Genomic DNA, 27,115 nt, shown 5'->3' with positions numbered 1-27,115 from the left:
GCCTATTGGCACGGGTGTTAGGCCCGAGACGCCTATTGGCACGGGTGTTAGGCCCGAGACGCCTATTGGCACGGGTGTTAGGCCCGAGACGCCTATTGGCACGGGTGTTAGGCCCGAGACGCCTATTGGCACGGGTGTTAGGCCCGAGACGCCTATTGGCACGGGCGTTAGGCCCGAGACGCCTATTGGCACGGGCGTTAGGCCCGAGACGCCTATTGGCACGGGCGTTAGGCCCGAGACGCCTATTGGCACGGGCGTTAGGCCCGAGACGCCTATTGGCACGGGCGTTAGGCCCGAGACGCCTATTGGCACGGGTGTTAGGCCCGAGACGCCTATTGGCACGGGTGTTAGGCCCGAGACGCCTATTGGCACGGGTGTTAGGCCCGAGGGTTACCAACATACTCAAATAATGATTGACAGATTTTCATTAACATTATTTTTATGAATTTAAAATCATACCATGTCATCCTTCCACAAGTATAGTCCCGACACAAATCTAGGCTTGCTACCCAAGCTGGCTGATCGTTCAATCTATTGGTTCTGTTGACAGAGACGCAACAAAGTCGTTCAGTCTTTTTGTTCTGTATCTATGGACGCGACCCAGTCATTTGTTCTAATTGTTCCATTGCCATACTGGCTGGCAAAGTTCTTATCCCTTGTTTGCTAGCTAGCCAACTCACATCAAACAGTACAATAGCAAAATAGCTGCAAAGTAGCTGCATTTGCATAAGCTGTTTTCTAGAGACATTTATTTGGACACATCCATAACAACGAGCTAATAAGGCGCGACTTTGCCTGGCATAGAAAATGTGCTCACTTATCAGGACACTGCTGTTCAGAGGACCTAGCGAACACCACAGCTAACAACACAATCACTTCAAACTGAAGCTGGAAAGACGGAAAACCATATGCACTTTGTGTCTAGATACTTCTTATAGTGGAGATCAAGGCTGGGCTGATGAGACAGTGGATTGTGGAATCAGATGGAACAGAGTAAATAGCAAAAATAAAAATAGCCTGGTTTTAACCAATCAGCATTCTGGAATAGACCTACCCATTGTTTAAATCGATTTAAACTGGTTGGTTTAAGTGCTGGTTGGCTGACAGCCACGGTATATCAGACTGTATACCATTGTACGACAAAACATGTATTTTAACTGCTGTAATTACATTGGTAGCCAGCCTATAATAGCAATAAGGCACCTCGGGGGCTTGTGATATATGGCCAATATACCATGGCTAAGGGCTGTGTCCAGACACTACTAGTTGCGTCGCACATAAGAACTGCCCTTAGCCTGGTAAATTGGCTAAATACCACTCGGGCCTTATTGCTTAAATATAGCACTTGGGGAAAAAACATCTTAAAGTAGAAGTAAAATGAAACAAACATGCATTCTATATTGCTCTATTGTAGTGGCTACGGTTATAGTGCCCACTATAGTAGACATTGATCAAGTGCACAAGTTTACATGTGTGCAAAAGTAACGTAACGTCTTTGAGTTGTGGGAGTTTCGTGTCGCGTAATGCTTGCTCCGTTTCTACCAAACAATAGGAGAAAACTTCCTGAGGATGGCTGCTGTATATCATTTTCAAATGCAAAGAGGGAATTGACGTTTGTTTCAACTGCGGTCACGATACAGTACGTTAACATGGCTGAAGAAGCCTAGACAGTGGGAGACCAATGCACTTTGAGCAGTGCACTTTGAGGAGTGTTCATTTTGTAACTAATTACCTCATTGTTACTAGGGATGTGAAGAAACCAGTATCGCAATATTTTTTCCATTGTAAAAATGAAAACAAAAAGCAGACCAAACTGTTTGGTCCTTTAAAAACCAGCTGTATGTAAAATGTTGTGTGGTACAGTTTGGAAAACAAACAGCATTAGGGATTTTTCCTAAAATACTTTAATCCACTTTGTGTTTGGTTTCCTGGCCACGATACTAACGAGAATAGTGATACTGGTATCCAGATGTAAATCTTGGTGGGGCAAAACAGTTCATTCAACCTCATGGCTGACTTGCTTCAACAAATGTGGTTTCTACTGACAATTGAGATGTACCATCTATGGCATAAGGGGACGACAAGCGGATAAGAGGCAAGCCGTCATTTCGATTAAGACATGAATGAGCGAGCTAGGATGGATGTAGTCAATATAACTATTTGTTCAGCACTTCTGAAATGAACAGCGACATAATTCAGAACATGGGCCGTTCTTACTGTGTTCTCCCTGTACACAAAGTCAGAACAGTCGGGTGAACAAGGGGGCATATAAGCAGACAATGAAAGCTCTTACAATAATCCATTATTGCATTTCTCAAAAACAGGTTATAGGCTAAATGTGCACCACCAAGTCAGAACAGTAGGCAAAATTAAGGGGAAAATAGACCCGTGTTCCCGATTTACAATTCCGAGTTGGATGAAAAGGTCTAAACATATCTTACCCAGTCGTAGCTAGCTCCCAGATGAGCACCGATACGGTTTATCTATATATTTTCTCTTCATTATTTCTCTTCATTTGACAAAGATTAAAAAGGAGTTGCCAGTAGATTGTCGACTTGATTCATGATGACTGCTAGCTAAGATTTTGAATGTATGATGTTGACATGATGATCAGTCCAATCAAAGCTACTGTAAATGTGACGTGATTTGACGTCATTTTATCTGACTTGGCGGGGACATAGTGTCCCCGAGTGACAGAACACTGAGCCAATCACGGCGCAAAGCTCCTTATTTTCTGCCGGCTTGCAACCACCACCACAGAAAGCACTGAGCTAGACTAATAATATAGCCCTAATCATTCATTTTTATTCCTTCTTAGGCTACCTACCTGGCTTCTGACCTACTTAGTCTTTAGATGCTGTTTAATAAGACATGTAGCCTATTTGAAATCAGTGCTTCTTAGTCACCTTTTGTTGTTTATTAACATACTTTTCATTCAAATCACATGGTTTACTTTCAATACTTTAAAACCAAATATGACCCGTTTCAGGAAGCGGAGCATTTGAACATTTATTTTTGAAAATATTTTAAATCAAAACGTGTTTGTTATTTAGGTCAGAAATTCCTTCTGGAACATGTGAACTTAAGTGCCTTAATAACAAACTTGTACGCCATCTGTATATACAAATACAATTGTTAACATCTTGTGGGCAGGTGGGACGGTAGCGTCCAAATCAACCAATTATATGCAGATCCTAGCTTCTGGAATGAGTAACAGGCATAACAAAATCACCTTTGAGGTAGTTATCCTTTAACTCCAGTGTGCATCTGCCAAGATGCTGTTATTTAGCAGTGTTTTTGTAGCACACATGATGGTAGAATTTCCTAAACAAATACACTGGATTGATGCAAATAATCCTGATATTATTCTGCCAGGTAAGCATATGCTACTTTGTAGTTAACATTTAATTGAGAAGGTTTTGTAAAAAGTCTTTCCATCTACCAGAAGACTTTATGAGCATCATCACTAACGACTACACAAAGTGATAGACACACAAACTGCACATTCACAGACGGGGAAAGTTTGTTGCCTCTTCCGAAAGATGCAGGAAATACGAATCACTGATGCATTCTGTTCCTGTTTTATGAACTTGGGCAGATTAATAAAATAAACAAATATTCTCTACTAGGTTCAATACATTTCTGAATATTGTTGAAGTCCGTTTTAATGTTTGGATTCCATCCAGGTTCTCCACATTGCGGATTTTATAGACCCCTACACATACCTCAGTCCAATACCACACACCTGAGCCTTTCAACCTTTCATCTTTCCAGCTCCACCCGCTTTGTGTGTGTGTGGGTGTCTGTGTGAGTGTCTGTGTGCGTGCGCGCGCGCGCATATGAGTGTGTACTATATAGTGACACTTGCTAAGACAGAAGAGGACGACGTTGGGTGACATGGATCCTGTCACTTTTCACCTTCCTTCTCTCCCTCCCTCCTTGAGGATTATCCATCTTCCATCTATCAGTATCATCCTCCCACCCAGGTCTCTTAACTAAAGCTCCCTGCATGACAGAGGGATGAGAACGATAGGGCCTGAGAGGAGCTGCATGATCTACAGCCAGGCTGGTTAATTACAGCCAGGCTGGTTAATTACAGCTGGGTCTGGGTGCATACAAATCTAACTAATGTCCCAATTACTGGCATTGACGCACAAACGTGAACACACAGGCAGACACATACATAGTCCTACACAGACAGCCATGCCCACAGAGACACATTCACAGACACACAGTCACCCACCCACCCACCCACCCACCTACAACAGTAAACAGTCTCACAGAGGGCCTAGTTTGTAATATATTGCTTTGTCTCCTGCTGATGTGGCTGAGGGAGTAAAGTGGGCTGCATTATATTTCTATCGTCTCTGTAAATACTGAAAGTACAGCATGAATCCTCAGTCTCTGCTCTGCTGCATCACCAGCCTTGAGAGAAGAATAAGAAACATTCCACAACACCAACACCAGACCACCCACACCTGACGTCCACAAACCTGCATCTGTCAATACATTGAGAACACCAACATTTTCAAATGAGCTAACTTTTAAATATTAGGCTTGGGCAGTTTACCATATATAGATTATACCGGAGTATTTAGAAAAAGCCACAGGAGGGTACTGTCAATAAAGAATATTGCATTCTTAATTTCACCGGTCACATTATTAGGAAGCTTAAGGTAGTCCCAAGTCATGTGTCACGTGGTGTTTGTGTACAAGCACACAACGATGAGAGACCGGAGCCTTGTGAGTCACTCACTGTTGTGCAGCATGTGCCAGGTGATCTACAGTACGGAACTCACAACTAATTCAAAAGAGAATTCAGAGAATACCCACCTGGATCAAGAGCCTTGCTGGCTAATATTTGTTTTGTGCGTGCAGAAAACTGTGAGTGGCATTTTTGAGTGTCATAAATCCATTCATGTTTGAATGGATATCGTCAATCGTCATATAAGTCAGCTCCCATGACCCACGCACTAGCTCCGCTTCTGGCTACTTGGTAACATTTTGTGCCCAAGTATTCCAAAACAGAGCACTAGAGCAGTGTCCATCTTGCCTAGGGTCACTGGAAGTAGTAGTACACCATGTTCAGTGGTCAGAAAGAGTGAAGTACAGGAGAGCCCTCTGGGAACACGGATCCTAGGTCCGAACAAGGGCACATCGCGCACCACTCCCCACCACTCCCCACCATTCTTCTTGCCAATGTCCAGTCTCGACAACAAGGTTGACGAAATCCGAGCAAGGGTGGCATTCCAGAGGGACATCAGAGACTGCAACGTTCTCTGCTTCACGGAAACATGGCTTACTGGGAAGACGCTATCCGATGCGGTGCAGCCAAGGGGTTTCTCCACGCATCGCGCCGACAGAAACAAATATCTTTCTGGTAAGAAGAGTGGCGGGGCGTATGCCTCATGACTAACGAGACATGGTGTGATGAAGGAAACATACAGGAACTCAAATCCTTCTGTTCACCTGATTTAGAATTCCTCACAATCAAATGTAGACCGCATTATCTTCCAAGAGAATTCTCTTCGATTATAATCACAGCCGTATATATCCCCCCCAAGCAGACACATCGATGGCTCTGAACGAACTTTATTTAACTCTTTGCAAACTGGAAACCATTTATCCGGAGGCTGCATTCATTGTAGCTGGGGATTTTAACAAAGCTAATCTGAAAACAAGACCACCCTAAATTTTATCAGCATATTGATTGCGCAACCAGGGGTGGTAAAACCTTGGATCATTGTTACTCTAACTTCCGCGACGCATATAAGGCCCTGCCCCGCCCCCCTTTCGGAAAAGCTGACCACGACTCCATTTTGTTGATCCCTGCCTACAGGCAGAAACTAAAACAAGAGGCTCCCACGCTGAGGTCTGTCCAACGCTGGTCAGACCAAGCTGACTCCACACTCCAAGACTGCTTCCATCACGTGGACTGGGACATGTTTCGTATTGCGTCAGATAAAAATATTGACGAATACGCTGATTCGGTGTGCGAGTTCATTAGAACGTGCGTCGAAGATGTCGTTCCCATAGCAACGATAAAAACATTCCCTAACCAGAAACCGTGGATTGATGGCAGCATTCGCGTGAAACTGAAAGCGCGAACCACTGCTTTTAATCAGGGCAAGGTGTCTGGCAACATGACCGAATACAAACAGTGCAGCTATTCCCTTCGCAAGGCTATTAAACAAGCTAAGCGTCAGTACAGAGACAAAGTGGAATCTCAATTCAACGGCTCAGACACAAGAGGCATGTGGCAGGGCCTACAGTCAATCACGGACTACAAGAAGAAACCCAGCCCAGTCACGGACCAGGATGTCTTGCTCCCAGGCAGACTAAATAACTTTTTTGCCGGCTTTGAGGACAATACAGTGCCACTGAAACGGCCTGCAACGAAAACATGAGGTCTCTCCTTCACTGCAGCCAAGGTGAGTAAGACATTTAAACGTGTTAACCCTCGCAAGGCTGCAGGCCCAGACGGCATCCCCAGCCGCGCCCTCAGAGCATGCGCAGACCAGCTGGCCGGTGTGTTTACGGACATATTCAATCAATCCCTATACCAGTCTGCTGTTCCCACATGCTTCAAGAGGGCCACCATTGTTCCTGTTCCAAAGAAAGCTAAGGTAACTGAGCTAAACGACTACCGCCCCGTTGCACTCACTTCCGTCATCATGAAGTGCTTTGAGAGACTAGTCAAGGACCATATCACCTCCACCCTACCAGACACCCTAGACCCACTCCAATTTGCTTACCGCCCAAATAGGTCCACAGACGATGCAATCTCAACCACACTGCACACTGCCCTAACCCACCTGGACAAGAGGAATACCTATGTGAGAATGCTGTTCATCGACTACAGCTCGGCATTCAACACCATAGTGTCATCAAGCTCGAGACCCTGGGTCTCTACCCCGCCCTGTGCAACTGGGTACTGGACTTCCTGATGGGCCGCCCCCAGGTGGTGAGGGTAGGCAACAACATCTCCTCCCCACTGATCCTCAACACGGGGGCCCCACAAGGGTGCGTTCTGAGCCCTCTCCTGTACTCCCTGTTCACCCACGACTGCGTGGCCACGCACGCCTCCAACTCAATCATCAAGTTTGCGGACGACACAACAGTGGTAGGCTTGATTACCAACAATGACGAGACGGCCTACAGGGAGGAGGTGAGGGCCCTCGGAGTGTGGTGTCAGGAAAATAACCTCACACTCAACGTCAACAAAACTAAGGAGATGATTGTGGACTTCAGGAAACAACAGAGGGAACACCCCCCTATCCACATCGATGGAACAGTAGTGGAGAGGGTAGCAAGTTTTAAGTTCCTCGGCATACACATCACAGACAAACTGAATTGGTCCACTCACACTGACAGCGTCGTGAAGAAGGCGCAGCAGCGCCTCTTCAACCCCAGGAGGCTGAAGAAATTCGGCTTGTCACCAAAAGCACTCACAAACTTCTACAGATGCACAATCGAAAGCATCCTGGCGGGCTGTATCACCGCCTGGTACGGCAACTGCTCCGCCCTCAACCGTAAGGCTCTCCAGAGGGTAGTGAGGTCTGCACAACGCATCACCGGGGGCAAACTACCTGCCCTTCAGGACACCACCCGATGTTACAGGAAGGCCATAAAGATCATCAAGGACATCAACCACCCGAACCACTGCCTGTTCACCCCGCTATCATCCAGAAGGCGACGTCAGTACAGGTGCATCAAAGCTGGGACCGAGAGACTGAAAAACAGCTTCTATCTCAAGGCCATCAGACTGTTAAACAGCCACCACTAACATTGAGTGGCTGCTGCCAACACACTGTCATTGACACTGACCCAACTCCAGCCACTTTAATAATGGGAGTTGATGGGAAATGTAAATATATCACTAGCCACTTTAAACAATGCTAACTTAAATAATGTTACTTACCCTACATTATTCATCTCATATGCATACGTATATACTGTACTCTACATCATCAACTGCATCCTTATGTAATACATGTATCACTAGCCACTTTAACTATGCCACTTTGTTTACTTTGTCTACATACTCATCTCATATGTATATACTGTACTCGATACCATCTACTGTATGCTGCTCTGTACCATCACTCATTCATATATCCTTATGTACATATTCTTTATCCCCTTACACTGTGTATAAGACAGTAGTTTTGGAATTGTTAGTTAGATTACTTGTTGGTTATCACTGCATTGTCGGAACTAGAAGCACAAGCATTTCGCTACACTCGCATTAACATCTGCTAACCATGTGTATGTGACAAATAAAATTTGATTTGATTTGTTTTATGGTGGCCATGTCAACACAGCAGCCTTACTGTAGCAAAGATTTTTCTCCATGGCCATCCCCATCCTTGGGGACTTCCCCCACACAGAAGTGTACAAATCACACACACACACACACACACCGAGAGAGAAGTAAGGCAAAGCTGGCTAGCTTCAAGGGCATCCTTGGGCAAAATCAAACCCCCACCCCGCAAACAACTTACCCAGCATATTGCTGGCTGACTTCATGGTCGCAACATACTCAAACTACGGTCGCTCCATGTCTTTTGCCTTTTCTCAACAAGCCCCACGCAACGCAAATCAAAGTCAAAGGCTCTGCTACTAGGCAGAACAGTGTAGAGTTATAGAACAGTAGGTAGTGAAGCTCCTACAGACTAATAAGCCATATAGAGGGACAGCATCTGTGACGCTCCACAAAGCACAATCCTGACAAGACGTAGTAGTAGACCTACTTAGTGCTTTCAGAAAGTATTCAAACCCCTTGACCTTTTCCACATTGTCACGTTACAGCCTTATTCTAAAATTGATTTTGTTAAATCCTCAGCAAACTACACAAAATAGTTCACAATGACAAAAATCGGTATAAGGTTTTATGGTCCTCCAATAATCGGTATCGGCGTTGAAAAATCATAATCGGTCGACCTCTAATTCAGACCCTTTGCTATGAGACTCGAAATTGAGCTCAGGTGCATCTTTTTTCAATTGATTAACCTTGGAGTCCACCTGTGGTAAATTCAATTGTTTGGACATGATTTTCAAAAAGGCACACACCTGTCTATATAAAAGGTTCCACAGTTGACAGTACATGTCAGAGCAAAAACCAAGCCATGGGGTCGAAGGAATTGTCCGGAGAGCTCCGAGACAGGACTGTGTCGAGGCACAGATCTACCAAAAAACATCAGCAGCATTGAAGGTCCCCAAAAACACAGTGGCCTCTGTCATTCTTAAATGGAAGAAGTTTGGAACCACCTAGACTATGCCTAGAGCTGACTGCCCAGCCAAACTGAGCAATCGTGGGAGAGTCGCCTTGGTCAGGGAGGTGACCACTAATTTGATGGTCACTCTGACAGAGCTCCAGAGTTTCTCTGTGGAGATGGGAGAACCTTCCAGAACTAAACCTGATCAAACATCTCTGGAGAGACATGAAAACAGCTGTGCAGCAAACACTCCAATCCAACCTGACAGAGCTTGAGAGGATCTGCAGAGAAGAATGTGAGAAGCTCCCCAAATACAGGTGTGCCAAGCTTGTAGCGTCATACCCAAGAAGACTTGATGCTTTTAATCACTGCCAAAGAAGCTTCAAAGTACTAAGGGTGTGAATACTTATGTAAATGAGATTTCCATTTATTATAAAATTGCAAAAATGTATAAAACCTGTTTTTGTTTTGTCATTATGGGTATTGTGTGTAGATTGATGAGGGGGGTGGGGGACGATTTAATACAGTTTAGAATACGGCTGTAATGTAACGTGGAAAAAGTCTAGGGGTCTGAATACTTTCCGAAGGCAAGTTTACTGCCATGAGTCTTTCTGGTCTAAGTCTAAGAGCTTTGCAGACCCGGATTGCACAATATTTGCCCATTATTATTTAAAAAGTTATTCAAGTTTTGTCAAGTTGGTTGTTGATCATTGCTAGTCAACCATTTTCATGTTTTGCCATAGATTGTCAAGCAGATTTAAGTCAAAACTGTTACTCTGCCATTCAGGAAAATTCACTGTCTTCTTGGTAAGCAACTCCAGTGTAGATTTTGCCTTGTGTTTTAGGTTATTGTTCTGCTGAAAGGTGAATTCATCTCCCAGTGTCTGGTGGAAAGCAGACAACCACGTTTTCCTCTAGGATTTTGCCTGTGCTTAGCTCCATTCCCCAGTCCTTAAAACCTGTTCCCCTCAGGGAACTCAACCCCCCCATTCAGCTAAAAAGGTGGCGCAGGGAATTCAAAAATATTATTTAGAAATATTTAACTTTCACACATTAACAAGTCCAATACCTCAAATGGAAGATAAACATCGTGTTCATCTACCCACTTCTAAAATGTTTTACAGTGAAAACACAACATATATTTATGTTAGACCACCACCAAATCAAAGGGAAAACGCAGCCATTTTTTCCAGCCAAAGATAGTCACAAAAGCAGGATTAGAGATAAAATGAATCACTAACCTTTTGAAAATCTTAATCAGATGATACTCATATGACATGTTACACAGCACATTTATGTTTTGTTCGATAATATGCATATTTATATCCACAAATCTCGGTTTACATTGACGCCATGTTCAGAACTACCTCCAAAATATCCGGAGGAATTATAGAAAGCTACGCCAGATAACAGAAATACTCATCATAAACTTTGACTAAAGATACATATTCCCTTACCTTTGATGACCTTTCATCAGAATGTAGTGCAAGGAGTCCTAGTTACACAATAAATCGTTGTCTTGTTCCATAAATGTCCAATACTAGTGTCCAGTTAGCTGCATTTGCTATCACTTTCAGCTCACGTGCCCAAAAACTGACTGCTGGTCCAGGACAACTCACACAAAAACTTCAAAAAGATATATTCCAGGTCGAATAAACTGGTCAAACTAAGTAGAGAATCATTCTTCAGGATGTTATTATCATATATATCCAATAACGTTCCAACCGGATCATACGTTTTCAGCTGCAGCCAAATGGAACGACGGTGGCACCCAAGGAGAAATGCGCCACAGGAAAATGGCATTCTGTCGGGACACTGACTATTTCCCCTTCCATTCGGTCAAAGTTCACAGTAAATGCTCCATTTCATTTTCTACTGAATGAGGACATCTAGTGGAAGGTGTAGGAAGTGCTACCAGATCCATATCTTTTGGGGAAAGGAGGGGGCGATGACGTCAAAGTTGCCCCACATTCAGAATTTCACTTCTTGTTTGGAAGATTGCCTGCCCTATGAGTTCTGTTATACTCACAGACATAATTTAAACAGTTTTAGAAACTTCAGAGTGTTTTCTATCCAATAGTAATAATAATAATAATATGCATATATTAGCAATCTAGGACAGAGTAGGATGCAGTTCACTATGGGCACGCAATTCATCCAAAGTGAAAATACTGCCCCCTATCCTCAACAAGTTTTAACAATGGCAAGCATACCCGTAACATGATGCAGCCACCACTATGCTTGAAAATATGGAGAGGGGTACTCAATAGGTACTCAATAATGTGTTGTATCAGATTTGCCCCAAACATAACTGCATTGCTTTGCCACATTTATTGCAGTACTACTTTAGTGCATTGTTGCAAACAGAATGCATGTTTAGGAATATTTGTATTCATGGTGAAATCCCAAAGCGGTTTTCTTCACTCCGGCAATAGAGTTAGGAAGGATGCCTGTATCTTTGTAGTAACTGGGTATATTTATACACTATCCAAAGTGTAATTAATAACTTCATCATGTTGAAAGGGATATTCAAATGTGAATGTTTTTTAACATCTACCCTTCTTTGTAAGGCATTGGAAAACTTCCCTGGTCGTTGTGGTTGAATCTGGGTTTCAAATTCACTGATCGACCTTGCAGATTGTATGTGTGGGTACAGAGAGGAGGTAGTCATTCAAAAATCATGTTAACCACTATTATTGCACACAGAGTCCATGCAACTTTTTATGTGACTTCTTAAGCATTACTCCTGAACCTATTTAGGCTTGCCAAAACAAATGGGTTGAACATTTATACTCAAGACATTTCATATTTAATTCATTGTAAAAATGCCCACCTACATTATGGTATGGTATTGTGTGTAGGCCCGTGACAAAAGAAAATGTACATTTAATCCATTTTAAATTCAGGCTGTAACACAAATTGTGTAAAAAAGTAAACAGGTGTGAATACCTTCTGAAGGCACTGTTGGTTGTTACAGTGAAAGTAAATGAATGAATGACACAGAAGATAGCAAGCATCCATGCCCACAACGACATTGTCTCTAGAGGAGAGCAGAAGACGCTACAGTACCTCAGAATGGTTATGTAAAATGTAAATGAAGACAGGGAATCAAGTGTATTCAGATGAGTTTCTTCCCAGTGCTCACTTGGGGCCTATTCCCACAACGAGATATGAAGGAGAGACTGGGGAGGGGGGTGGTAAAAGAAAGGTACAGTAGGCCTACATTACAATAAACCAGGCTTTATTCTTTTATCAATATCATACAAAACATTACGTGGTAAAAGCAAATAAAGTATAAGTGAATTCATTGCGATGATATGTTTTATATGGAAGACCATACCCACCACCCAAAATGTTTTATTAAATAAAATGCCTCAATGTGATGATTTGTCACAATTAGTCTGTGCTTCAGTCTGATCAACTGTAGCCTACTGATAACAACCACAGATGCAGGTAGCCAAAAGACGCCTATGTGCTCTGATCCCATTTGGGCCTGGCCAGGGGAAACGTAATGTTTTTAAAACCTAAACTAGGTTTTCCCAACCCTCTCCTCAGACCCCCCCTAGACGTTTCACATTTTTTGTCTTAACCCTAAAACTGGCACACCTGATTCAGTTAGTAAAAGGCTTGATAAGTGAACTAAAATAAATCACCTATGCCAGTTTAGGGTTAAGACAAAAAATGAAACGTCTAGGGGGGGTCTGAGGAGAGGGTTAGGAAACCCTGGTAACCTATGCATTTATAACCTAAAATAGGCCCATTTCTTTGTGCGACAGCGGGCCCTCGATTGGTCAACCTTGAACTTGAAACATTGCATCAACTGGGACCAGCTCACAGCTAGATGGCAAACTTGCAACATTGTGTTAACTATTCTGATCCCTCAGAGTTTCCTGTGAAAGTGAGCTCAGGACAGACAACTGTATTTGTGCAAGGGATACAAAGTAATCAGGTATTTTATGATGTTTCCACTGGATCAGAGCATAACATTTTTTCCTTTCACATCAAGGCTTGTGGTTTACAAAAACGGAGAGAGCTGGAAAGTTTTTTCAAATAAATTAAGGAACCATTATCATTCTCGATGGATGTGTGAACTTGTTCACTTGCTGTTTGAGGTGAAGAAAAACACCCTTTGAGAAGCTCCACAGCTCATTAGTGGCAAGTTCAGGAGCGTAATGGCAGAATCTACAAAGGCCAATGAATCAATCAACACAATAGTGATGACATAGTGTATGAGTGTCTTTTTAAATTACAGGCGCAAAGGCCTACATGATGCAACCCAGCATACCGCGAACTCAGCCCTGTTCGTTTTTGTCCAATTACAGTTGTCTGTCTAAAGGGGTTTTAATATCTTCATCCTCCCTAGGGTCAGGTTCTCTTCTAGGGGGGGGGATCTGTTCCAAAGTATTCCCACAAATAAAAAAAAGAGACGTGATTGTGTCAAGGTATGATATCATTTTAATTGAAAATAAACTCTTTTTGGGCTTAGTTGTGATCAATTGTCAGTGTGAAAATTATTATAATTATGTTACGGCCCCCCCAACATCTGCTCAAAAATCAGCCCACGACTGAATCTAGTTGCCTACCTCTGCTTTAGCTTGTTCTCCATCTTCTTTTTCCATTGTGAACAAACATATTTTCAGCACTTTTATTTCCATCAATGCACAAAACTAATTTACTCATGCTCGCTTGTCTCTCTTCAGCAAACATATAGTGAGCAATATGTTTGGAACATCAAATTGCAATAAAATCAGTATCGAATCTCCATACATATTGGCACCTAGGTATCGTGATAACGAATCGTGAGGTTCCTGGTAATTGCTAGCCCTAGCAGGCATGCACACACAAAATCAATACCTTTAGGGATTCTATTACAGATACATTTCTACATGCAAGAGATGCAGATCTAGTCTAGTGGTGAATACTGATAAAAATCACACTTGTTCCAAACCTTCCTCACATAAAACCATTGTACAATATTGGCTCATAAACACATCAATATAAACAAACCACTTCAGTCCAGTACATGGTCTGTCACAGCATATTGCTGCTTGATGAAAGCCGTTCACTTGAAGCTAAAAGAATAAGATGATTTATGGATTTCAATTATGCCAGGTAGAATGAACTGTTGGCACGTACACCACTCTGAAGAGACTTAAACCAGCAGGGTAGTTCTAGTCTTCAAGGTTGTGTGTAACTGATACATTAATTCCTACACTGCACTTATTAAATGAGTTGAGACCTTGAGATGGCATGATTTGCTGCCAAATAATGGTTAAATAAGATTGCAGAATGGGTTAAAGTGCCACTCAGCAGCAAAGGGAAAGTGGTCTGTACCCATTATTCTCAGTGTCTCCTAAATTAGAATGCATGAATGATTGAGTGCAATATTTCAGAGGAGAAACAAATATTTCATTAACAATTTAAAACCCAATTTGAGTTTTTTTCAAATGATTAAATTCCAAAGCAAATGTAATCCATGTAAATGGATTTGACACTAAACCAAGCCCTATATTGGTTTAGTGTGCCACTATATTGGCTCAGCAACACTAAACAGGCTCTTCAGAGAATGAATTACAGTGGCAAGAAAAAGTATGTGAACCCTTGGGAATTACCTGGATTTCTGCATAAATTGGTCATCAAATTTGATCTGATCTTCATCTAAGTCACAACAATAGATATACATAGTGTGCTTAAACTAACACACACATTATTGTATTTTTCTTGTCTATATTGAATACATCATTTAAACATTCACATGATAGGTTGGGAAAAGTATGTGAACCCCTAGGCTAATGACTTCTCCAAAAGCTAATTGGAGTCAGGAGTCAGCTAACCTGGAGTCCAATCAATGAGACAAGATTGGAGATGTTGGTTAGAGCCCTATAAAAACAAATTAAAATTCCCAAAATTTGAGTTTGCTATTGACAAGAAGCATTGCCTGATGTGAACCATACCTTGAAAAAAGGAGATCTCTAAAAGCCTTGATGTTCATCAGTCCACAGTAAGACAAATAGTCTATAAATGGAGAAAGTTCAGCACTGTTTTTACTCTTCCTAGGAGTGGCTGACCTGCAAAGAGGACTGCAAGAGCACAGCGCAGAATGCTCAATAAGGTTAAGAATAGTCCTAGAGTGTCAACTACAGGTCGACGATCAGAATGGCCGATTAATTTTTCATAACAATCAGAAATTGATATTTTTGGGCACAGATTTTTTAAATACCTTTATTTAACTAGGCAAGTCAGTTAAGAACACATTCTTATTTTCAATGATGGCCTAGGAACAGTGTTTGCCAGCAGCTCTTCGCAAGCACAGCGCTGTTTTATGACTTCAAGCCTATCAGCCTAATGGCTGGCTAGTTAGCTGGGTGTGCGCTAATAGCATTTCAAACGTCACTCGCTCTGAGACTTGGAGTAGTTATTCCCCTTACTCTGCAAGGGCCGCGGATTTTGTGGATTTTGTGGAGCGATGGGTAACGCTGCTTCGAGGGTGGCTGTTGTTGATGTGGGGGGAAGCTACACGGTTACACTGGCAATACTATAGTGCCTATTAGAACATCCAATAGTCAAAGGTATATGAAATACAAATGGTACAGAGAGAAATAGTCCTATAAATACTATATTAACTACAACCTAAAACCTCTTAGCTTGGAATATTGAAGTCTCATGTTAAAAGGAACAGCCAACTTTCATACGTTCTCATGTTCTGGGCAAGGAACTCAAACATTAGCTCTTTTACATGGCACTTCTATTTCTCCTACACTTTGTTTTTGCATGATTTAAACCAAATTTAACATGTTTCATTGTTTATTTGAGGCTAAATTGATTTTTATTGATGTATTATATTAAGTTAAAATAAGTGTTCATTCAGTATTGTTGTAAATGTCATTATTACAAATAAAATAATATTTATTATTTTTAAAAAACACATTTTTATTTTTTATTATTATTATTTTTTTTTAATCGGTATCAGCTTTTTGGTCCTCCAATAATCGGTATCGGCATTGAAAAATAATAATCGGTCGACCTCTAGTGTCAACTAAAAACGTACAGAAATCTCTGGAACATGCAAACATCTCTGTTGAGTCTACAATACATAAAACACTAAAAGAATAGTGTTCATGGGAGGACCCCACAAAAGAAGCCACGTTGCTTCCTCAGCTTGCTGTCATCGACGGAAAAATTAATTCAAGACATTTTCAGGAGAATGATAGGCTATCTGTCCACCAATTGAAGCGCAACAGAAGTTGGGTGATGCAACAGGACAACGACCCAAAACACAGAAGTAAATCTACAACAGAATGGCTTCAACAGAAGAAAATACGCCTTCTGGAGTGGCCCAGTCAGGGTCCTGACCTCAACCTGATTGAGATGCTGTGGCATGACGTGAAGAGTGCAGTTTACACCAGACCTCCCAAGAATATTGCTGAACTGAAACTGTTTTGTAAAGAGGAATGGTCTAAAATTCCTCCTGACTGTTGTGCAGGTCTGATCCACAACTACAGAAAACATTTGGTTGAGGTTATTGCTGCCAAAGTAGGGTCAACCAATTATTAAAACCAAGGGTTCACATACTTTTCCCACCCTGCACTATGAATGTTTACACAGTGTTCAATAAAGACATGAAAACAATTGTTTGTGTTTTATTAGTTTAAGCAGACTGTTTGTCTATTGTTGTGACCTAGATGAAGATGAGATCAAATTTTATGGACAATTTATACAGAAATCCAGGTATTTCCAAAGGGCTCACACTTTTTCTTGCCACTGTAGATCGTGAATTTAAGAGGACGTGTGTTGAAATGTGACTGGGGTCGTTAGCATGTTACATCAATTCCAGGCTAATAAGACTGACAGTGAAGATAACTGCTCTGGGCATGCCTCGCACAGCACACCCTACTCAGGCCAGCAAAACATATCCATACAAAAATACACAACAAACACACCACTGCCCTCAGGAAGCTTGTCACTTGAAGGGATATTATGACCACATGCAACAGCCATGAAACCTGTCAGTTTAGAGCAGGTCATCGTCAGCACAGGAGCCAGAGGCCCAGTCATAGCAGTGGTTATCAGAATACTCAGCAGGCACATGAAGGGGAAGACTGAATAGAGGATAAGAAAACCAGAGGGGAGGAAAGGATAGGGCAGGAATGGAGGAGAGGAAAATGCCAGGAGAATAACAGGAAAGAGGAAGGTAGAGGAGGTTGTAGTACCTGAGAGGCAGATGAAGGTCATGTAGTCTCCCTGTCCTCCAGTAGCCAGGAAGGGGATCTTCTTCTTGGTCCTCCTCTTCACCTGCACAGCCACCAGCATCTTCTCATCGTGGGGTGTGAACAGCTCTTTGTTGATGGCTGACTTGGCACTCATCTCAGGGGAGGTAAAAGTCGTAGAGAGAGGGGGATAGGGGAGGTCGTTAGCTCTTCTCTGTGGATGGGAAGAGATAAGAGCTCATTAGTGAGTGTTAGAGGTTAGACATTGCTGAAATGGGTAAGTTATCCCAACAGACAACTTAAAGCCCTTTACATTTCAGTGTCACGTTGGTATGAGGAGGGGGGTCGGGAGACAGACGCAGGAATGCGTAACAGTTCTTATTACACCCAAATTACAGCGTGCCATGTAAAGGCATGGGAACGAAAACCAAACAAACACTATACAAAACACAGGGTTGAAACCCAAACAAAAGTGAGGAGTACCTTGAATAAATAACACACATGCACAATGATTAACACACAGGACGAGACCCGTAATCATCTGTAAAATCCACAATGGAAAGAAAGCCAAAACACAGGTACTCACACGAACCAACAGACATTGTAACAATAGTCTACAGGACAATGGTAAACCAAGGACACACTTATATAAATACTAATCACTGGGAATAGGGGCCAGGTGTGTGTAATGAATGTTCCGGAGGGATCCGTGAAATTCAGAAAAGAGTTGTGCAATTAATTGAGGCATATGCCATTCATTTTGACTTACGCACACACAGAGCTCAAACTTTCACATAAATGGTAAGTTTCTCAGGAACTTTCTAGCCTAAAATCAACAGCAGTCTGGCCAATATCACTGAATACTTATTGTGAAGGTGAGAAAGACACTGGTAGAAACAATACGGTTACATGCACATTATAATGTGATTATTGTGGATAGTCAGATTAATTTAATAGCTTGATTAAAATGTTGACATGCTTTGCAAGAAGAATGATTTCCCTAATAATCCTGTTTACATTGGCATCTGATATCAGGCTACCTGATGGCACTCTAATAAGCACAGAAAATACCCAATCAAAATAAACGTTCTACCAAAGCGAACATGTTGTTTTTGGGATGCATATTTGATTGAGTTTGGACATATAAAGTTTGTATGTGAAAACTTTAGGTTACGACTGTAACCCCGGTTCTCTGATAGTATGAGTGGTATTTCACTTATGGGATATACTGAGTCCCACATTGCCAGACAAGCTGCCCTGTGCGATATATCACACAAATGGGCCTTACTCGCAGAAGATCCTACATGTAAAACAGTATGCACCATGGAACCTATAAAACTTTGCAAATGTATGAGGCGAAGCCCAACTCGCTGGATAGATATGCCCTTACATAAAGCCTAGGACATAGCCATTCCTCTAGTGGAATGAGCCCGTAACCAGCAGGAGACTGAAAACCCTTACTTGTGTTGGCAAAAGCGATAGCCCCCACTATCCAGTGGGAGAGGCATTGTTTAGTGTGCGCTTTACCTGTGTGTGGTTTCACCCAGGAAACAAACAACTGATCACATTTTCTAAATCCCTTAGTCCTGTCCATGTAGAAGCGCAGAGCGCGTACTGGGCACAACATATTCAACCGATGATGTACCGGCGAAGAAAACAGTGGGGGATAAAAAGCTATCAGTTCAAGGGGAAGACACATTTCAAAGATGGGTTAATAATCTTAGGGGAAAAGGCGGGGTTAGGCCGCAATGATACCCTATTGTTACCAGGTGCAAATGGTGCACATGACGAGTGCACTGACAGTGCGTGAATGACACTTACTCCAGGGGCTCAAAAGGCTGTTGGCATAGAGCAGTGGTCACCAAACTACGGCCCGCGGGCCGGATACGGCCCGTCAGCACATTTGGCCCGGCCCTCTGAACAATACCAGAGACGCTATCGAATTATTTTCCTATTTGGCCTCCAGAAAAAAAATCCTAGGCCCGGCCCTGTCAAAGAGAGAACGGAATAATGGCGAAAAGGTTAGGTAAGAGAAAAATTGATTCAGAATGCAGGGTATTTAACCTGCAGTGGACAAACTATTATTTTTTTGTTCAATGCAAAGAAAAGGCCGTTTGTCTCATCTGTCAAGAGACGGTGGCGGTATTCAAAGAATACAATCTTCGCCGACACTATGAATCCCGTCACAAAGACAAGTACGATAGCTTGCAAGGCCAAATACGAGCAGACAAACTCTCAAAGCTAAAAAGTGGACTACTATCTCAGCAGAATACATTTGTACGCCAAGCTCAGCTGAACCAGGCATCCGTTCGGGCCAGCTTTCGGGTTGCTAAACTGATAGCAAGAAGCGGTAAGCCTTTCACTGACGGAGAGTTTGTTAAGAAATGTATGGATGCTGTCGCGGAGGAGGTGTGTCCCGAGAAGAAAGATGCATTTAATGCCGTAAGTCTGTCGGCGAGTACAATCACCAGACGCGTTGAAGAAATCGGGAGTAATGTATATGCCCAGCTGCAGCAGAAGACGAAAGAATTGGACTTTTTTTCATTAGCACTGGATGAGAGCACGGACGTGCAAGACACAGCGCAACTGCTCATTTTTATTCGTGGAGTTAGCGCAAACTTTGAGATATGCGAGGAGCTGGCAGCCCTCCAAAGTCTCAAAGGGACTACAACGGGAGAGGATATTTTTGACAAAGTGTGCCAAACCATGGAGAAGTTGGACCTGGACTGGTCAAAGCTAGCTAGCATCACGGCTGACGGGGCTCCTAGCATGGTGGGCGAAACTCGCGGTCTAATAGGACGCATGAACCGGGAGTTGGAAAAAGGGGTCTCACCGCCCCGCTACGAGTCCACTGCCTAATTCACCAGCAAGCACTGTGCTGCAAAGTGTTGACGTGGGATTCTGTAATGAAGGTTGTGGTGTCGTGCATAAACTTCATCAGAGCAAAGGGACTTAAACACAGGCAGTTCCTAGAATTCCTGTCTGAACTGGAGTCTACGCACGGAGATGTGCTGTACTACACAGAGGTCCGATGGCTGAGCCGGGGCAGAGTTTTGAGGCGTTTTACGAGCTGCTACCCGAAATTAACGCATTTCTTCATTTAAAAGACAAAACGGTCCCAGAGCTGATTGACCCAGAATGGAAATGGCACCTCGCATTTTTAACAGACGTGACAGAAATACTTAACAGCCTTAACTTGCAGCTACAAGGCGAGGGGAAACTCATTTGCGACATGTATTCACACATAAAAGCATTTGAGGTGAAATTAGCGCTGCTTTTGGAACAAGTGAAAAAGCGCAACTTCGTCCATCTTCCTGCTACCCAAAACCTGTCGACAGAGAACCCAGCGGTCCCGTTCCCAGCTGAAAAGTGCGTGGAAGCACTGGAAATGCTGAAGGCGGAGTTCGGTGTGCGATTCAGTGAACTACATGTTCATGCAAAAGAAATCCGTCTTTTTCAGAACCCCTTTGTTGCCGACTTTGATGAAGCCCAGCCTTCATATCAGTTTGAGTTGGCTGAGTTACAGAACTGTGATGTTCTGAAAGACGCATTCAAGCCCAGCAGTCTCATTGACTTCTATGCCGCCCTCCCAAACGACACATATCCAAACATCAAAAAACACGCAATGAAAATGTCCACAGTTTTTGGCAGCACGTATATCTGCGAGAAAACCTTTTCTCGCATGAAACTGCTGAAAACCCCGATGAGATCAAGATTGACAGATGAACATTTGCATCAGTGCTTGAGACTGGCTGTAACTAGAATGGAACCTGATATTCAACTTCTCACCAGCCAGATGCAGGCCCACAGTTCACACTGATGAACATACATAGGTAAGCTCACTTTTCTGACTTGAATGAGTCATTCTGAGCATAAACAAATATAATCATAATAAAATCTACTGGGATAAAATCCATCTTTACAACCATACTGGTAGTGAAATGTATTGTGCTGTGTAGGTGCTGTATCACTTAGTTCAGTTTCTCAACCTGCTTCTTTTGTGGTTTTCACAGGGAAGTTGATGAGCGAGAGCTGCAAACAGCGGTGTCTACAAGCCTACTGGAACCTACAAAAGGATTATAAGGAAGGAACACAAGAACTTTAAGAGACTGCTCATATGTGTCAGAGAGATTCTGCTCTGACAACTGAGCTGAACTTTTATCTGTTAAGATTGTGCATGGCACGACAGAAAGTTAATGTTCCATGGCTTTTTTTTCTATGAAGAACCCAGAGAGAGTTATTTAGTTATTATTTATTTCCTGTTTTTTCTGTGAAGAACTCAGAGAGGGTTATTTAGTTATTATTTATTTCATTAATAGTGTTATTATTTGTTTCCTGACTTTTTTTCTGTAAAGAACCTGGAAAGGGTTATTTGGTTATGTGTGGCTTTCTGGAAAACAATACATTTTTTAAGCTCCCCTACGATCGTCACACTTTTTCTGTTACAAACTGACACTGGCCCCCCATCAGAGAAGGGAAAAGTTATGTGGCCCTCACAGGAAAAAGTTTGGGGACCCCTGGCATAGAGCATCCAAAACAATTGATAAATCCCATGACTGGGCAAGCTGTTTGGATACTGGGAAGCAAACGACGTGTCCCCTTCATAAAATGGGCAACAAGGGGGTGTTGCCCCACTGTCGTGCTCCCAAAACCCACATGACAAACCGAAATAGATACAAGATATACTTGTAATAATAGAAAAAGCATTTCCTTTTTCTACTAATTCCTGTAGAAACGACAGGATTACAGGGACAGAGCACTGGAACGGCACTCTGTGATTTAGTGCACCATTCCTCAAATAGGCGCCATTAACAATTATAAAGGGACCTGGTGGATGAGGCTCTAGCACTCTGAATAGTTGAAATTACATTTTGGAGGAAGCCCGGCAGTGTTCAAGTTGAACCATTGGGCAGCAAGGGAAAAAGGAAAGGCTTTTTCTATTATTAAAGGGCAACACCCCCTTGTAGCTCTCAGTGACTGGAGATGCACACTGCTCCACATAATTAGTATGTGTGCCCGTGTGTGTAAGTGAGGGGATAGCAGTCCCCCTTGTCTGTTTATGTACTCCACAACAGTGGTATTGTCTGTTCTGACTAGAACATAACGCACCTCCAGAAATGGGAGGAACAACTTTAATGCTAAGGACTCTAAGGAGCTCCAGGCAGTTTATGTGAGTAGATCGGAGATGGGGTCCCCACACCCCATTGACTGTTCTGCCCTCATGAGTCACACCCCAACCCAAGAGAGATGAGTGCGTCGTGACTACTTTTCTGGATAAAACAGTGCCCATCTGGGCACCCTGTGACAGAAATGTCTGGTGTCTCCAGGATTGCAGTGCTACCATGCAGTCTATGGAGATCTGTACAAGGTGATGTTTGTGACGTATTAGGCTAAGACCTAGAGAAGAGACCCAGCGTTGAAAGCTTCTCATATTCAAACATCCTAATGGGATGACTACTAAAGTTGATTCCATCAAACCTAGCAGCCTCAGGCATGTTTTGAATGAGACCAGGTTCCCTCTGTGAAACAGTGCTAGGCCATCTTGGAATGTTCTTATACATTCCACTGAAAGGCGAGCTTTGAATGCTACCGAATCTAATACTAAACCTAGAAAAGAGATCGTCTGCGTGGGAAACAGAACACTCTTTACTGTGTTTATTCTGAAACCTAGAAATGTCAGGCGTTCCAATAGTAGCGGACTGTGTTCTAGGACCTCCTCTCGATTGAGCGCACAACAGCCAATCGTCTATGTACGTCATCGGCCGAATGCATCGGTACACTTCATAAAAACACGAGGTGACAGTGAGAGGCCGAAAGGGAGTACCAGAAATCCATAGACTATGCCTTGATTATTGAATCTGATACATTTCTTGTGAGGGTATTTTGAGATGTGAAAGTAAGCGTTCTTGATGTCGATGTATACGGACCAATCGCCTGGGTGCACAGAATGTAGCAGAGCAGTGTGTTTCAACATTCTGAATGTGTACTTTCTTAGTGTGAAGTGACACTGGGGAGTTTTTGTGAGACAAGAAGGGGGCCTTGTAGGAGCATCTACCTGAACATGGTCTCTTCTCTTTGGGCTGTACCCTGTGACCCACCAACTTGGACCAGGTACACCGGAAGAACTGGGAACTTGCACCATGGAACAGGCTCAGCAGAGGAGATAGAACTGTGCTTGGGGGAGGCCGTTCTCACCTCTCTGGCGATGGGGACATCACTAAGCCATCCGCTTCTTTCTCCTCATCCCTTGGGTGGGGTTAGGGGCAGGTGCCATGGGTGGGAAGGGAGGCTTCTTAGACCAGTGACCGCTAGCTCCTCCTGTAGCTCAGCCTGGTATACAAAGAGCATGGAGGCGGTGCTGAGAGCCCTCACTGCTGTGGCGACCGACCTGTAGTACTTCTCTGTCACAGAGGACTGGAAGCACTCGTACTTGGTTGGTAAGCTGGGGAGAGTCAAGATCATGGAGGACTTCTCGCTGGGGTGTAGATGGGAAGCCACCAGGGGTTCAATGGGGGCCAGCCCAATCCCTGTCATGTCAAAGCAGTCCAATACTCACCCACCATGGACAGCGTTCTCTGAGAAGAAAGGTGTACTCCAGTTACAGGTAACCTCCTCCAGACATACTGGGAAGACTGGTTGCATGTTTGGCTTTGGGTAGCCTCTTACCCTCATAGCGGGATGTGTTGGTCTCTGCTACTGCATTGGGCCAGGGAATCACCAGTTTATTCACAGCGCGTTTGCACACATCCTGCAGGTCCACACCGAGAACTGGTGGGGATGGCACCTCACCTGCCTGTCCGGTTTCAGATTCCCTGACAGGAGGCTTGGTGGCCTGGCCTGAGGGGATGAAGGAGTCTTCTTTTCCATTCGATGATTCTGAAAGGAGGCTGTCAGAAAACCCTGTGGAGTAATTATCGTCTCCAATCAGGAATCCAGACAGAGAGGCCGCGAGGTCGTTGCTGAAGTTCTCCAACGGCGGGGAAATGGCGTCGAGCTGGTTGCCCCAGCTAGCACTAGCCATCGCTCCACGATTCCCTGTGGGGATATCCATTGCCTCTGGTGACACATCGGGGGTGCTGGCCCCCCATGTTAGCATCATGTTGATTCAGGCTAGCTTGGCGTGCTTCCCTTTGAAGAGGGCACAATGTGGACAGGAGCCACCGGAGGCTTCCTGGGCATGTTGCAGCACACCGAGTGGGTGTCTTTGGCCGATATTGTGTTTCCACAGGAGCAGATTCTTCACAGATGCTTTTGTCACCATAGCTTGGATGCTATGCTTTTAGCTGCCAGAAAAAAACTAGAATGGTCCGATAGCCCACTAATCGCTAGCTATCTCCGACAGTGGCACTTGGTGTGATGGCTGGATACCGTTTCCGAAACAACAGATTAGACAGGATAGATTGGTGTAGCTAGTAAAAGCTTTTCTTGTTGAAGTAAAGCCAAAAAAGCTAGCTAACTTGCTAACAACTAATCACGGTTTGCATACAGCTAACTAGGTCGTGAACAAGTTAGCCGTGTCACAGCTGTACCTGTTCCTCCCTCAAATACTTTTCCTCTAACTATGGTGAAGGAAAAGGAAAATTGTCACCACTGCACAGTCCAGAGAATAGGACCTGGCGAGTGAGTTTTAAGCTCACGCCTGTGGACAGTTTAGCTAGTTCTGGAAGATGGGAGTCGTGTCGAGGTAAGCTTTCTGATGAAAAGTCGAGAAGAGGTGTTTGAATGACTCAGATGCTGTGTTGTACCGTTTATACGGTTGAAGGGACACCCTTCTCCGACACACGTCACCACGTCCAGCCAATCATGGCTCGTGTAATAAAGGCTTCTGACGAATACGCTGGGGACGTATCCCAATAGTGAAATACCGAAACGAATACTTGAAAGAGAACTACTTCTAAGATGCATATATTCAGTTGTTCCGGACACACTTCACTCACACTAAAGAGGGAGGCTCGCTCAGCTGGTGCTAGCACATGTGCAGATCAAATACACAGCTGGAACCCTGATTAAGGGCGTTTAGATGTCCTAATAATTCAAAAGATGACTGAGAAACCCAGGCATTTTAATTGGCGTATGCTTACGTCAATTTTGACATTGAGCCGATTAAGAAAAGCAGAGTAAAGGTATTTACATAACTATTGCATAATCTGCCTACTGCCATAATCAGTTTAATTATTAGTGAACATGTAAACATACTCAATGTCTTTGTTACATATCAGGAGAAATCACATGCACCCATAAATCACATTGAGAAAGCAGTGAGACATTAGTGCCGGAAGAAATAAAAGCAAAATAGCCCTGACATCTACTGACTGCTCTGTGCTTTCCAGTCCCCTCCACTGCAATCTCATTTCAGAAACATTCTACTCTCCAAAAGAAACAGCCCCATAAAATAATGTAATGCCACAGTGAGCAACTGCCTCCAATATCAAAAATGCGCTGTCATCTCTGTGTGGGGCAAATAATGGTGGCAGGTAGCCTAGTGGTTAGAGCGTTGGGCCAGTAACCGAAAGGTTGCTTGATCGAATCCCTGAGCTGACAAGGTAAAAATCTGCCGTTCTGCCCCTGAACAAATCAGTTAACCCACTGTTCCTAGGCCGTCATTGTAAATAAGAATTTGTTCTTAACTGACTTGCCTAGTTAAATAAAGGTTAAGTTTTTTGTTTTTTTTACATCTCTTTTACTACGCAGGCAATATTCCTTCCCAGATCTGCTGCAAAATGTAAATGACTTCAGTTAGAAACTTAAAAAATACAAATACATCTCAAAGTGAACAGCCATTACATTTTCCATTATTGCAAACATCTTTTCAAATGTTACTTTGTTCACATTATGCACGGACAGTTCCTCAGACAATGGAATCGGGACACCCAGGTTCCAAACACTGTGTGCTTTGCTGATAGTGTCAGAGAAAGCAGTGCTGAGGCAGTGCAATTGTGGCTGCAATAAATGCAGGATGTGGTTATAAACAATAGTGTTTTATTGGGTCCAAATGCTCTGCGGAGAACTATGGATGGAGTTTAATCATTGTCTCAACCACAGACAGAGCAGTGGTGATACACCAATCTGTCACTCACGACAAATGCTGAATGAATTACAGAGGAACAGCACACTGAAAAACAATGCCCTCATCAATTTGGATTGCCAATAAGCAGGCCAAATATACTTGTTTTTCACAGTGCAGTGAGATTCAAAAAAGTAATTGGCTGTTGAGGAGGAGAAGTACGGAAACTATAGTTTCACAGAAACATAGCCCGCAGTATTTGACGATTAATCTTGCTATACATAAGTCTGCTTATACAAGTCTGCTTATACTTTAAACTTGAAAAAGCTGTTAGTGTTTCCCCTACTATTAATTAGTCTTGGCGGAGCCCAAACCTAGCCGAGCGCTGTAAAACACTGAACGGCTATCAGTCTTTGTCCTCAACAGTCCAGCTTTCAAAAACAGGCTACTGTATGTGGCCAGGAAAATATTCTGGGTGTTCTTGAAAACAATACATAGACAAATATTTCTGAAACGTCTAGAGACCTCATGATTTGGTCCACAAAAGCTAGTTGTTTCAGACATTTGAAATGCTGAATCATGAATGGTGCAGCATCTGGTGAGAGTTAGTTAGTTCTAAGCATTGGCTCAGAGTCTGTTTCTAGGTACTCCTATCCACAGGGTAAAGTTAGGTAACAGTGAACACT

General features: G+C 43.2%; 1 protein-coding gene across 4 annotated transcripts in view; it reads right to left on the bottom strand.

Annotated features, from left to right (window-relative positions):
- LOC124046587 (syntaxin-binding protein 6-like) overlaps nt 1-27,115 on the bottom strand; it is a 125,440-nt gene that overhangs the window by 79,266 nt on the left and 19,059 nt on the right. For 2 of the 4 annotated variants that reach the window (XM_046367121.1, XM_046367124.1), the window contains exon 2: nt 17,429-17,639. In XM_046367121.1, coding sequence (XP_046223077.1) covers nt 17,429-17,582 — 154 coding nt within the window. In that variant the 5' untranslated portion in view covers nt 17,583-17,639. Of the gene's footprint in view, nt 1-17,428; nt 17,640-18,011; nt 18,070-18,952; nt 19,086-27,115 lie in introns of those variants that run through there. The other 2 variants (XM_046367123.1, XM_046367122.1) reach the window with 2 other exon arrangements.

This window comes from Oncorhynchus gorbuscha, linkage group LG10, assembly GCF_021184085.1.
Source record: "Oncorhynchus gorbuscha isolate QuinsamMale2020 ecotype Even-year linkage group LG10, OgorEven_v1.0, whole genome shotgun sequence".
Lineage (NCBI taxonomy): Eukaryota > Metazoa > Chordata > Actinopteri > Salmoniformes > Salmonidae > Oncorhynchus > Oncorhynchus gorbuscha.
Note: the sequence above shows the minus strand (reverse complement) of the source record. Positions and strands in the feature narration are given on the sequence as shown.